The sequence below is a fragment of the Hippichthys cyanospilos genome, chromosome 16 (genome assembly GCF_059441005.1).
Source record: "Hippichthys cyanospilos isolate Australia breed blue-spotted pipefish chromosome 16, RoL_Hcya_1.0, whole genome shotgun sequence".
Taxonomy (NCBI): domain Eukaryota; kingdom Metazoa; phylum Chordata; class Actinopteri; order Syngnathiformes; family Syngnathidae; genus Hippichthys; species Hippichthys cyanospilos.
This window is the reverse complement of record NC_142384.1, coordinates 11,843,559-11,856,170: the sequence shown is the minus strand read 5'-3', so window position 1 is coordinate 11,856,170 and position 12,612 is coordinate 11,843,559. Positions and strand designations below refer to the sequence as shown.

The 12,612-nt window shown below is 42.0% G+C and overlaps 3 protein-coding genes across 4 annotated transcripts; 2 read left to right on the top strand and 1 right to left on the bottom strand.

Moving 5' to 3' along the window:
• Nucleotides 1-294: 294 nt before the first annotated feature.
• Nucleotides 295-2,688, bottom strand: cd2bp2 (CD2 (cytoplasmic tail) binding protein 2). Of its 2 annotated transcripts, XM_088436498.1 has the most exons (7): nt 2,632-2,688; nt 2,266-2,366; nt 1,911-2,043; nt 1,693-1,850; nt 842-1,421; nt 686-771; nt 295-541 (listed from the first exon to the last, which is right to left on the bottom strand). In XM_088436498.1, the coding sequence occupies exons 2-7, from the start codon at nt 2,341-2,343 to the stop codon at nt 431-433; spliced, it is 1,146 nt and encodes a 381-aa protein (XP_088292624.1). In that variant the 5' UTR covers nt 2,344-2,366; nt 2,632-2,688; the 3' UTR covers nt 295-430. The 2 variants fall into 2 exon arrangements, with proteins under 2 accessions (XP_088292624.1, XP_088292623.1); XM_088436497.1 differs by having other exon boundaries at nt 2,266-2,682.
• A 630-nt stretch (nt 2,689-3,318) lies between these two features.
• On the top strand, nt 3,319-6,695 carry pheta2 (PH domain containing endocytic trafficking adaptor 2). Its single transcript, XM_088436499.1, has 4 exons — nt 3,319-3,558; nt 4,396-4,483; nt 4,552-4,855; nt 5,684-6,695. The coding sequence occupies exons 2-4, from the start codon at nt 4,403-4,405 to the stop codon at nt 6,022-6,024; spliced, it is 726 nt and encodes a 241-aa protein (XP_088292625.1). The 5' UTR covers nt 3,319-3,558; nt 4,396-4,402; the 3' UTR covers nt 6,025-6,695.
• A 1,778-nt stretch (nt 6,696-8,473) lies between these two features.
• mylpfa (myosin light chain, phosphorylatable, fast skeletal muscle a) lies at nt 8,474-12,416 on the top strand. The gene is made up of 7 exons (XM_088436500.1): nt 8,474-8,626; nt 9,977-10,075; nt 10,651-10,726; nt 11,015-11,119; nt 11,193-11,271; nt 11,376-11,424; nt 12,075-12,416. The coding sequence occupies exons 1-7, from the start codon at nt 8,624-8,626 to the stop codon at nt 12,174-12,176; spliced, it is 513 nt and encodes a 170-aa protein (XP_088292626.1). The 5' UTR covers nt 8,474-8,623; the 3' UTR covers nt 12,177-12,416.
• The last annotated feature ends 196 nt before the right edge of the window (nt 12,417-12,612 follow it).

Sequence of the window (12,612 nt, the reverse complement as noted above, 5' to 3'; positions counted from 1 at the left end):
TGAAAACATCACGGAAGGAGGGGTGGCCAATCAAGAAATTACATGAATATTGAAAATAATCATTCAAACGACGACAGATTATAAAATAAAGGTAAATTGTGACGCACGAATGTTTTAATTTAATCTTCCTGGAAAGACATTTGTGTTCACTGCCCAAAATAAAGTCGTATACTTGCTATACAATGACAATAAAAGGCATTTTATTCTATTCTGATGAAAATTCCAAGTGTGTACAAGAGCATGGATGTGTGATCAAATGTAATATCCTATTATATGAAATAAGACCACAGAGAATCATTGCGTGCTCATCCTATCGACGAGCTAGCTCTCATTTATTATGTCCAAGTAACAAATGACAAACTGGGCGATTTATTTAAAAACAACGTGGACACGAGAAATAATGACAGCATGCTGCACGGGATGAGGTTGATCACGTGTAGAGCTCGAAGTCCAGTCTTTTGGAGTTGTAGAATTGCGAGCCTTCCTGGTCTAGGCGCCTGCAGTACACGCCGCTGCTGAAGTAGCCTTCGTCCACCCAGTCCTGAACACACAACCAAAGGATTAGTCGAGTATATATATAAATATATAAGTGTGTATGTATATCTCCTTTTCTACTAAAATTTGGAAAAAGTGTCACTTTTCAATTCACACATTATGACTACGAGGGTCCGTCAAAGTGGTCTACCTGCATCTGCTGACTGGTGAAGGGTCCGTAAACCTCCGACTTGTCCTCATTCTCCCATTTGTATTCCCACATGACCTCCTCACTCACTGCCAAGAAATAACGCGACATGAAGCGAAAGCCGTACAACCATGCGAGAGGGCGGATCCAGCGTCAAACCTCTTTTGTCCTCCTCCTTTTCGTCCCCTGCGCCGTGTTTTTCATCAAACTCCTCTCCAAACATATCCAGCTCATCTTCGTCCTCCTCCTTGCCCTTCAAGGCGGGTTTCTTACTGCTCATATTCTTGAGGGTGTAAGCTAGCTTCTCCTGGGTTTGCTGGTAGATGCCATACATGCCCGATGCGACCAGCCTATCGGCGAGTGACGTGAGGCGGTCCAGCTTCTCTGTGTCCCGTTTGTTCTCTGTCACATTGTCGCCGGAGTCCCACATTTTGCCCCTCTTACGGCCGCCGAGACCCCCGAGTCGCCGCAGCGCCGTCGTGACCGTCTCCCCCGGCAGCAAGAGTTCCACCAGGGCTTCTGTGAGCTGCTGCTGCGTGAGGGAGGCCAGAGGGTCCTCGGCGGGCTCCGCCTCCTCCTCGTCATTGTCCTCATCCTCATCTCCGCCGCCTTCCTTTTTTTCCAACTGCTCCTCGCGCTTTTTCTCCTCTTCTGCTTCATCTTCATCACCTGCTCTGCGCTTGCGTTTGGCGCCGAGTCCTTTCTTTTTTTGTTTGAATGGCTGCTCTTTGATCCTCACCTTGAAAAAAAAGCACAATTTTTGGACACTTAAATTGTTGAATTGTTGAAATTGAATTGTTGAAATTGAATGTTATTGTGAAACATCTCCGGTGTTTTTGTGCCCATTCTGTAAATAGTTATAAGCCCTTCTTATTACTCTGTACCAAATAAGTAGCTCACAGTTTGAAAATGGCTGTTAATCCCAGTTCAAGGTACATAACATTGGTGCTTCTGGATAATTTTGGTGAAAATGTGTTTTGTTGCTATTTTGTGCTAACGGATCCAGTTACCCAGTCGATGTTGTCAAGCCAATTGTCTCGGATCAGCTCCTCTTTTTTGACAAAGTAGTTCCCCTCCGAGTCAAAGTGTCCCTCCTGCATCTCCTCCTCCAGGTTAAAGGGTGTGATGGAAACACCCTCATCGTAATCAATTGTGGCATTCTCTTGGCCTGAAAACCACAAAAGACATTATGTACGCAACTGATGAAACGGCAGAATAATGGACTCACCATCCACATCGTCGCTGGCTAAAATGTCATATTTGTTACTCTGGGTGTCCTCTCCTTCATCCTCCTCATCACTGTCCAGGGAATGCTTGCCCTTGAACCTGGAACCAGGGCCGCTCGAAACTTCAAGCGTTGACTTCAGGACACAAAAAAAGTAACATTCAAAATGCTTATTTTGTGTTCAATAACATCTCAATGCAATCAATGAAATTAAACCGTTTCCTTGCGTGTTAACCCTAACCCTAACAATTTAAAAGTTAAGGCTTCTTCATCAACAAGCCAGAATTCCACATACAAGTTAATTTTGAATTATTGCACAAACATCATCGAGCACAAAAAAAAAAATTGGCGAACGCACCTTTTTGTTTGGGACTTCATCGTCCAATTCCAGCTCCCCACCGTCACCATCCGCAAACGTGACTTTTCTTTTGGACATGGTGCTTTAAAAAATCCACGCCACTAATTATTTCCAAAAACACACAAGTAGAAGGTGTAAGGGGTGAAGATGCGTGAATATTGACACAGCAATCACGTCAGCGCTGTTGCTAACATATTAGCTTGCAGCAGTAAGCGACACACGCGCGAATGAAAAGCATTGGCAGCCAATTTGAGATCGAACGAAGTGCTGTTTGATTAGGAAGGCGAAGGCAATGGTCGCGTGATGAAAATGTCAGTTTATATATTTAACATGTAGCATAAACTAAGAATAGCACGGAAATGTAACCTGATAACAATTTAAACGACGTTTGCGCTGCTCTGTTCTTCGCTGGTTTAATTTTCTTCTTCTACTACGCATAACTTGGCAATCACTAGCTCAACAGCGCTACCACGTGTACGGAGGGTGAACTGCTGTTCACCACTTTCTAAAAATTAAACGTTTTTTCCAAATACTGTATGTTTTGTTTGTCTGTCATTATAAACAAACACGACTGACTGAATAAGAATGTTTTTTTTCCGTTTAATGACAAAAATGATGCAATGGGAGATGCAATGAGTGGTATCGCTTTTTACAGCAGTCTTCCTCCCACTCTCTTAGATGTGAAATTCCCAGAGGTCCAGCAGGATAAAGGGATCAGTGCTTGTCAAAAATAGACGCAAAAAGGCCAAGAAACATGGAGGGTAGGGGGAGCAAAATAAATTCCACCGGATCCTCATATGAGAGAGGACAAAGCTTTCAGCACTGATAAAAATAAGTCACTCAAATTATCAGAGGCTTTAAGATAATTAAAAATGTCACAAATGAGAATTTGACAGTCAGTGAGGCAGCACATGACGTATTGGACTAAGCCTTGTGTGACACAGAATGCAGAAGTGGTCGAGCATCACATTCAGGTGACGCTTTTTTTTTTTTTTTTTTTGCTCAGCAACAACTCCATTGAGCACCATGATGCTATTACTGAGAACACAACGATCTGGGTTCTGTTACCAGGAAGTGGGTCGAGTTATTTATATTTCAGCACCGGCTCTGACAGGAAGTAACCTGAAACTTTGAAATTCAAACATTTTTAGAGCGCCTGTGAGTTAAACTGAGGAAAGAGGAAGACAACGCTATGAGAAAGGGCACTTACATGTAAAAAAAAAAAAAAAAAAGAAGAGCAAATTTGAGTGAGTGTGTGCAAGTGACCTGGCAGGAGACTCAGCATTGGCAGAGGTGAGTGATTAATGTTGCGATTGTTTTCTCTGCATAACACACAAATATGTGTGTTAGATTTACGTTACAAGAGTGTAGCGTCAGCATTCGGAGTAGTGTTGGCGTTAGGACAGGAAAGAGATAAGATTCACGATTTAGGGTTAGAGGTTAATGTTAAATTGGGATTAGGGTAGCATTCTGGTGGAGCAGGGTCAGGAATAAGGGTTACAGTTCGGGGTAAGGAGTAAAGGATAACATTGAGGGTCAAGATTAAGGTTAGGGTCAGGCAACGGTTCTCAAAAGAGGGCAGGAGTAAGTGAAAGCACTTTAGCTTGATAGAACAGTTAGATTTTCTTTTCATATGAAGAGCAAATCAATTGGAACTTGAAGCAATTCATCATTAAATTGGATTACAATGGCTCTTGCAAAACATTGTTTTTTTTTTTACGTTGTTTACATATGCACATTGTGCTAAAAGTGACAATTTTCTGTCAGGTAAGTGAGAAATACACCATCTCGCCAGGAATTGCTTCATAAAATATGTCTAAAGATACCACGACAAGTGTATTTTCAAAAGTTCATGTCTTTTTGTCTCTTTGTTTATTTTTTAATGCAAAAATGCCTTGCTGGTTGGGAGATATTTGGCTAAAAAAATATATCACTGTATATCACAGAGGGTACATCATTAAAAAAGTGTTTGTAAACCACCGGGGTAAAGAAAGGATTACAGTAAGGTTGTGTTTGCGGTTGAAGATTTGAGGTTTGGAATTTAGGTTATGTCAGGAAAAGGACATAGAGGATTTCTGGTTCGGGTATTAGGGTCCTAACCCGAAATCTAACATGTTCTCCTCCGTTCAGTGATGTTATGAAGCTCCACAAGAAGATTTTGGCTCATTACCAATCCTGCACATCACCGGTCGACAAAGAAGGATATCTACTCAAAAAGGTTCCAAACTTTGCAAAAGTCATCTAAATTCTACGAAATACATCAAATAATTCCAATGATCCTCCCAGAAACAGCGAAACGGCTCGTACCATCGGCGCTGGTTGGTCCTGAAAGCCAACTTGCTCTTCTACCAGGAACGGCCCGCAGACCGCCACCTGCTGGGCGTCATCGTGCTGGAGGGATGCGCGGTGCGGCGAGCGGATGCGGACGGACGCTTCGGCTTCTCTTTACTCTTTCAGGGGCCCGAACCAAAGAGCTACCGGTTTGCTGCAGAGGATGAGGACACGTTGGAGAAATGGGTGCGGACTTTGCTGTCTGCAACTCATCGCTACCTGTCGTTGTTGCTACGAGACCTGCACATGCAGTATCAAGGTGATGCAAGATGCCACGTGACAGTTTGGATGCAATTATTCTGTTGTGGGGGAGACTGGGTTTTTGGAATAGAAAATTAAATATACTACTTAATATAATGATCTTGAAAATTAGGGATGGACTCTAAAAACAGTTGGATTAAAAATAACCTAGTAATGGGTCAACAATATTTAGGTAAAATTGAGCCAGCATTCTGGGTTGCTTTGCTCAAACTAAAAACAAAAATGGGTTGTTTTCCACAATACAACCTCAATTTTTATTTGTTTTGTATAAAATCATGCAGAAAGTTGGGTCTTTATTTTTACCCATAATTGTGTTATTTTTCACTCGACTGGTTTTAGAGCGTGGCCTTACAATATTTTAAAGCATTGGCATTTGCGATGGCAACTGATTTTTGTATCAGCTGTTCGCTTGCCAGCAGGTTTATGACCACAAAATAGAAATGACAAATTAGAAGGATAGAGAATTGTTATTAATTTTGATGAAATTTTAAGGAAAAATGTTATATAGTGGAGTACAAAGGTCTTTTTCTAAAATGTGATTTTGAGCGGAGTAATTTTGAGTATCCAAAGTATTAGTAGTAGCAATACTTGATATTGGTATAAGGGACTACTAAAGAGCACTTAAACTTGTATTCACATGAAAGAAAAGTTGTATTGAACATCTCCCATAATAAATGTGCCTAAACTTAGTATTCTAATAAATAGTGCATTTGTGAAATATGACTGAAGCAACAAAATTCACTTTTCTGTAATTCCTCAGGGTGCAACCATTTTGTAATTTGCTGTTGACGGAAACTTTATTTTAGTAACTTCATCTTTTTTGCAGAAGTGAAGCAACACCACGGATCCAGTGAAACTACCACCAGCACCCTGAACCTTGGACCACCAAAACCACCACCACCATCATCATCATCATCATCAGCAGCAGCAGTCGTTAAAAAGTCACCAAAGCCGTGGCACAGATGGCACGCTCACGTCACTCCCTTGAACATGCCAACAACGTGTTCGTATGCCGAGTGGCCCCTGGTGGGCTCCAATCCGTGGGACGAGTTCCACGAGTTGCATGAACTTTACGGACGAGAGGTGAAGAAGATCCGTGAAGTGTGGCTGACCAGTCAGCAGACCCCATTGGAGAACGTTCAAGAAGATCTTATCGACCTAACATGAAAAGAGAAAGATTCTTTTGGAGAATGTGAGATGAAAAAAAATTGAACTTGACATGTTATTTACCAAACAACACGAGTTTAGATTAGGGGAAGGTAAACTTAAAAAGTCCAAAGAGTTCAATTTTTAAAACAGACCACAAACCACCATCAAACCACTTAAATTCACAGTCATGTTGGTCATCTGTCAATGGAGGTTTTTAATCAAAAGGGGGCGCTACAGTCCAGATAAACAGTTTGTCACCTTGAAAAGTTAATGGAGCAAATCTACAGGACTATGGCAATGTTTTGAAATAAAATCGGATTTTTTACATTTATGCAATCACATTGCAACATTGACTAGAAAAAAATTAAAACGAATGGGCATTACTATTACTATATTAATTCAGATTATATGCTTTGGTCATCAGTACACAAACACAGAGGCACACACTCATGTATAACATTTCAAACGAGGCCCCACAGGTCAAGCTAGGAGCATCTTGACATTCCAGCTCTGACCTTCAGACAGATAGACAGTCAGACAGACATATATACCAAGCAAGTCAAAATTGATTAACGGTGAGTGTCAGCACATTTGTGATGGAAGGTCATCAGTAAATAACAAAGAGTACAAAAATAAGTAGCTGGACTTTTCAAAATTGCAAACATTATCCTAAAATGGCTGCATCAAAACAAAATTGAAGACTTTTTGTGTTTTTTTTAGACATGACTCCTTCGATTTTTTTTAATTCATTTAATCGTTTATATTCATTCATTAGTGCTTGGTGAAACTGGTTTTAGCTTCTACAGTATACAGCAGGCATTAAAAAAATACCTGAGGGTCAAATTCCGCATTTTGGATATCTTGCGTTGAATCACCATAAAGAAGAAAAACGTTAACTCAAAGGCCACAATGACAATATGACATCATACGTCATTCGCCCAACAAGGTGGTGACGGCTACGTGAGGCCGAGTTCAAAGGTCAGCGGGCACACAAGCGACAGGGGGTCAGGTGTGGGCTAGGATAAACAAACGAGCCCAGATTGTGAGCGGTAAAGAGGTGAACCGGCGGCGCAGGAGGTGGAAAAGAATCCGTGGAAATATAAACAGCCAATAATAGCCTCCGCCCACGAGTGATTGCTTAATGAAAAGAGTGCGGATTACCGTCGGGTAAATCTGGATGCAAAAAGACAAACACGGGAAAGCCTTTCGCTACAGACGTTTGAGGCCCTCCATCAGCCGTCCGCCACCCGTCTCCGCGACTTGGCAGAGACTCAAGTTTATTTTGCTATTTCGGTCACCCTCAGCTGTCCCCGTTCTCTAGTAAACGTCTGATGGGGGGGAGCGGGGGGTGGGGTTACACGAGCGGTGGTAGTCCCAACTGACAAACAGGTGCAAAAATGCCGAGCAACAGAGTCACACCTTCGCACAAAAAGAGACGCCTGGAGGCGATCACTGGGTAACGCTGTGTTTATGTATCACACATTGTTGCACATTTTGACACGTCGATTGAGTCTCATAAATTTCGATAGATAGATAGATAGATAGATAGATAGATAGATAGATAGATAGATAGATAGATAGATAGATAGATAGATAGATAGATAGATAGATAGATAGATAGATAGATAGATAGATAGATAGATAGATAGATAGATAGAGTGTGAACAAAAATGGTGGAGCAAAACATTTAGATGGACAGTTTCCCAATAATCAAACCTATACATTCTTTATCCTCTGTGAAGACCAACGAATTCTATTAAGGCCTCTGGACAATTTTATTGCCCCTCTGAGAGTAATGGTGACTGTTCTGATTTGCTGTCCGTATGACTGTAATATACTGCCCCCCAGTGGTTGTGTTAGGTACAACAGAAGGAGTAGCTAATTTTCTCATTTAAAATACATTACAATTTCTTTAGGGGGCATCAATGGCCCTCCACTAGGAAAGATAATTTGAGATTCAGTCTGATCCCAATGAATTCTACTTGTATCTCAAGGAACCACAGGGTGCGCTTGTAAAAGTTAACTTATTTCAAGAATGTCTGTCAATCCGATCAGGTTCATTACAAGGTGTTACTGAATGTGACGCGATTCCATCAAGTGACACGGAAGCCGTGCACATACACGGTCAAGGCGACTTGGGTCGCATGCTCCCGTCCCACTGCTTGATATCCCACCGAGGACCCAAAAATAAAGGCGGCGGGTGTCGGCGTGGAACACAAGGAGGGAGCAGGGCGGAGGGGGCGCTCTGTCCTCCGGTTCTCCCAGCATCCGTGTCCTCAATGTCCTTATTAGTCCACGTGGGACGGAGGACCTGCCGCAAGCTCCCTCGGCTATCAGGTTGACTTAATTCCAAGACTCCCCACGTCTATTTCGGCTCTCCTGTAAGCGGATACGCCGCCGCCGCCATTCTTTCTCCTTGAGTTTTGCCATTCGCTCGTCCCCAAGCATCCTCCCCTCTCGCTCTCTTTTTTATCCCCCATCCAAACTTGAGGCTGTGGCTAAAGTTAGACGAGGAGGCCCGCGGCTATATAAGCCCCCCGGAGGCGGAGGACCAACGCGGTTTCACCCTCTCCTCTCTTTCTTTGTCGTTCCAAAGCTCCGCTCTCAACGTCTCGAAATGGTGAGTAGATGCCCGTCACCATCGACTCACTCCATATTTGTTTTCAGCCTGCGTTAAGGGATTTTTTTCTTTTTTTTCCTGTTGCTGATGTATACTTTGGAACAAGTGCAAAGCTTTGAAGATGCAAAATGTAATATTTATAAGAGAGATGCATGCTGGACCACAGGAACTAGGACCGCACCTCTAATTCATACAAGGCAGCCTAATTAAATCCAAGTGAGGTTAGGATTGGGCGAGTGAGAATAAAAAATAAAGTAAATCATATAATGAAGGAAGTGAAACTGAAGCAAACAAAAGCTAGTAAGTACGCAAGTAAGCAAAAGAAGTCAAGCAGGTTATGATGTGTTAGCAAGTCAAAGTAAGAAAACAACTAGGTAAAAGGAAGTAACATAGCAACTAAGAGGCTGTACTTTAAGAGAGACAAAGATAAGTGAAATTAAGTCTGAAAGCAAGTAAATCAATGTAAGTAAAAGGAAGTCAGCAAGAAAGTACATACATAAGCAAATTTCAAGAAATGGGTTAGTTTTACTTAGTAAGCAAAATAGCTTAAGAAAAACTGTAGGGAAGTAGCAAATACTATACATGTAAAAGTAAGGAATTAAAGGGTCAAGAATGATAAAAGTAAGAAAACTAATAAAGGTTAGTATGAAAGCGCACAAATTAGAACGTCTATAAGAAGGCGTGAATATAAAAAATATATTAAAAAAATAAGTATAAAAAATAATGTCAGTAAGCAAAATAAAAAAAATAAATAGTCATGACCATTGTAAAAAAAAGTAAGCAAGCTGTAACAAGTAAGTGCACAGGCAAGGAACTAAATACATGAGAGAAAATAAGCAATAAAGAACATAAATGTGTTAGAGTGTCACTAAGTAAAGTAAGCATGTAAATGTGCGTAAACTAAAGCAAATAAATACACATAAAGTTAAAGTAGGTTAGTAAGCAAAAGTAATAAACAACAGATGTAAAAAAGCAAGTGTACGGAAAAGGAAAACAAATAAGTAAAAATAAAATAAAAACAATAAATTGGTAACCAAGTAAGTTCAAAAAGTCAGAAGAGAAGTATGTTAATACTAAAGTTCCAAGGCGAAACAAAAGATACTTAATTGCAAGCAAGAAAGTTAATATGAAAGTGATAAATGAACAAGTACGAAAAAACATGTGAGGAATTCAAGTAAGCAAATATGTAAGTAAAATTAAGCAAATATATAAGTGAGAGTGTATAGTAAATCAGCAAAAACACAAATGTGAATTTAAGTATAACCTTTCAAGGTGTAAAACAATTTCCGCGAAGAAGATTCCCAACCTTAACTAAGTTCCTTTCCTGTCTACCCCAAATTTGCCCTGCAGGCACCCAAGAAGACCAAGAGGAGGCAGGCAGCCGGAGACAGCGGCTCGTCCAACGTCTTCTCCATGTTTGAGCAGAGTCAGATTCAGGAGTACAAGGAGGTGAGAGCCCCCGCAAACTTCATTTCATCCCCAAAGCTGAAATGGCGTTTACTTTAGCCACTTTTACCGCAGCTGCCGTTTGTCCCGACACTTCAACAAGCATGTCGTTTGCACTGCGATAAAATATCCCGCACCTCCTTCCTGTTGTGGTTACCTTTGACCTCCAGCGTCTGTCACTCACCTCCCCCGAGGTCAAAATCGTAACCTCTAGACCAGCGCCGTTCATAAATCCTCCTCAGATAAGGGCAATGACGATCAAATTTATGACTATCTTCGATCCTGACGCCATCTTCCGGGAATGATTAGCTAGGCCAAGATCCGAATCAAAGCTCTTGAGTTTCAGCCGAGAAGATGGATCCCGCAGCTGCTCCGCGTCCATCCTAAATTAACCCGTAAGGAAAGCCGGCTCAGGCGCTTTTAGGAATGTGACTACTGTACCGTAAGGACCTAGCTCTAGTAAGGGGAGACTCTTATTGACAAGCATCCAGAGGGTTTTGGCTTTCTACATGAAGGCAAAATAGCACCAAATATATCTTCAGTGTCCTTCATATTTCCATCAATTTGTCTCATGGCAGGCTTTCACAATCATCGACCAGAACAGAGACGGCATCATCAGCAAAGATGATTTGAGGGACGTTCTGGCTTCTCTGGGTAAGTTTCTTGGCTTTTGTTTTGATGCGAAATCCTCACTGAAAAGTTGTGGGGGGGAGGCGGTGAAGCGACAGTAAAACAGGCCAAAAAAACTAATGTTAGTCGAGCACTGAAAGAATGTAGAAAGAGGTAGTCACGCTAATTTCCTTAGGTAAGGCCTACCAGAATACTGGAGCCCAAAAAGAGAATGCCCGAGAAGCTGATGACATAGTTTGAACTTCTCGCTGAGGTATATGTGGCACCCAGTCTCAAGTATTGGATCTTGATCTCGTTCTATCCTGGCTACAGGCCAGCTGAACGTGAAGAATGAGGAGCTGGAGGCCATGATCAAGGAGGCCAGCGGCCCCATCAACTTCACTGTCTTCCTCACCATGTTCGGCGAGAAGCTGAAGGGTAGGTTTTTGGATCTTTTACACCAAATATGAGATCCTTTTTTTTTTTTTTAATGACATTGTTTCTTTTACAGGTGCTGACCCAGAAGACGTCATTCTCAGCGCCTTCAAGGTCCTGGACCCCCAGGGTACCGGAACCATTAAGAAGGAGTTGTAAGTTCAAACTTTGAGCATATATGCTTATCATATCAAAAACAACTAAACGACAATTGTAATATCATTCGGTTGTGATTATTTTGTCCGTTTTCTGTCCTCAGCCTTGAGGAGCTCCTGACCACTCAGTGCGACAGGTTCTCCAAGGAAGAGGTAAAACTGACTCCTGATATTTATTTGTAGTGCTAAGTGAAGTTTTAGTCGTTTTTTAATGTTCAAAACTTGCATTTCACAACTTGACAAAAAGTGTGGAAATAGTCCAGTCCACATCAAACACTTTTGAAAAGACAATGCAGTACCTAAACCTGCCTGTGGATGCGTGGCGCTGTAATGCTACAAAAGACTCTCAACTCAAGAAAAACGATAAATAACTTTGTCGGCTTATTTTTTTTCTTTTTAGTGATTTGTACATTTTACCAATTGATGATAGTGGCCTGTAAAGACCCAACCGTGTGAAGAATAGTCCAGTCCAAATAAAACATTTTTAACAAAGCATTGCAGTACCTAAATCTGCCTGTCGGTGGGTAGCGCTGTAACCCAACAAGATGATTTAAACTCTGGGAAAAAAAGACTACAAAAGTGGCTTCTAAACAAGAATCAGGGAATGGAGCAAAATATTTTGGTCAGTTTTTTTTTCTCTTTAACTGGAACCCTCAAGTATAGCAGTCATAAGTAATTTTAAAAAAATGGCATGGCATAATGTTAAGATACAGCTGCTCAAAGAACGTGTGTAGTTACGTAATTTAGCTGGCTGATATGCTATAACCAAAAGCATCCTCTGACCAATTTCTTGTTGCACTCAGATCAAGAACATGTGGGCCGCCTTCCCCCCTGACGTCGCGGGCAACGTGGACTACAAGAACATCTGCTACGTCATCACACACGGAGAGGAGAAGGAGGAGTAAGAGGACAGGAAGAAAGACGACAAATCCCTCCGCTTTTTCCTGCCCTGCCCCTCCATCCTTCTTCCCTGCCTGCCTCCCTCCAACCCAACCTCCGTGTGTACCCGTGGGGTCACCCCCCCACCCTATCCCCCCTTCTCTCATCCAAAGCAGAGACTTGTGGGGACTCACGGGATGTCTTTGTCGGCTTATGGGGGAATAGAGGATGCTTTTCAATAAAAACATGACATCACCTTTCACATACGCCAGCCATCTTCTTTCTGCGCGCCCTCTTGAGACCACCCGAGGGAGGGGGGGGTCCTCATTCCCATTCAGAAGAGGTCCTCCGAGGCTGAAAGGGATGACACAAAGAAGGGGGAGGAGGGATGTCCCCGAAAGAAAACATTTATGTCTTCGGCGATGTTGTCTCCTCTGCCCTTCCCGGCGTGGTCATCCGCCT

Bases quoted from the DNA above. Each gene is read 5' to 3' on its own strand.
- cd2bp2 (XM_088436498.1), bottom strand. From the start codon at position 2,343: ATGTCCAAAAGAAAAGTCACGTTTGCGGATGGTGACGGTGGGGAGCTG. The intron at 2,044-2,265 runs GTGCGTTCGCCA...TGTGTCCTGAAG, and splicing joins ATGAAGTCCCAAACAAAAAG to TCAACGCTTGAAGTTTCGAG. The intron at 542-685 runs GTAGACCACTTT...TTGTGTGTTCAG, and splicing joins TCACCAGTCAGCAGATGCAG to GACTGGGTGGACGAAGGCTA.
- pheta2 (XM_088436499.1), top strand. From the start codon at position 4,403: ATGAAGCTCCACAAGAAGATTTTGGCTCATTACCAATCCTGCACATCA. The intron at 4,484-4,551 runs GTTCCAAACTTT...TGATCCTCCCAG, and splicing joins AAGGATATCTACTCAAAAAG to AAACAGCGAAACGGCTCGTA. The intron at 4,856-5,683 runs GTGATGCAAGAT...TCTTTTTTGCAG, and splicing joins CCTGCACATGCAGTATCAAG to AAGTGAAGCAACACCACGGA.
- mylpfa (XM_088436500.1), top strand. The intron at 11,120-11,192 runs GTAGGTTTTTGG...TTTCTTTTACAG, and splicing joins GTTCGGCGAGAAGCTGAAGG to GTGCTGACCCAGAAGACGTC. The intron at 11,272-11,375 runs GTAAGTTCAAAC...TTCTGTCCTCAG, and splicing joins GGAACCATTAAGAAGGAGTT to CCTTGAGGAGCTCCTGACCA.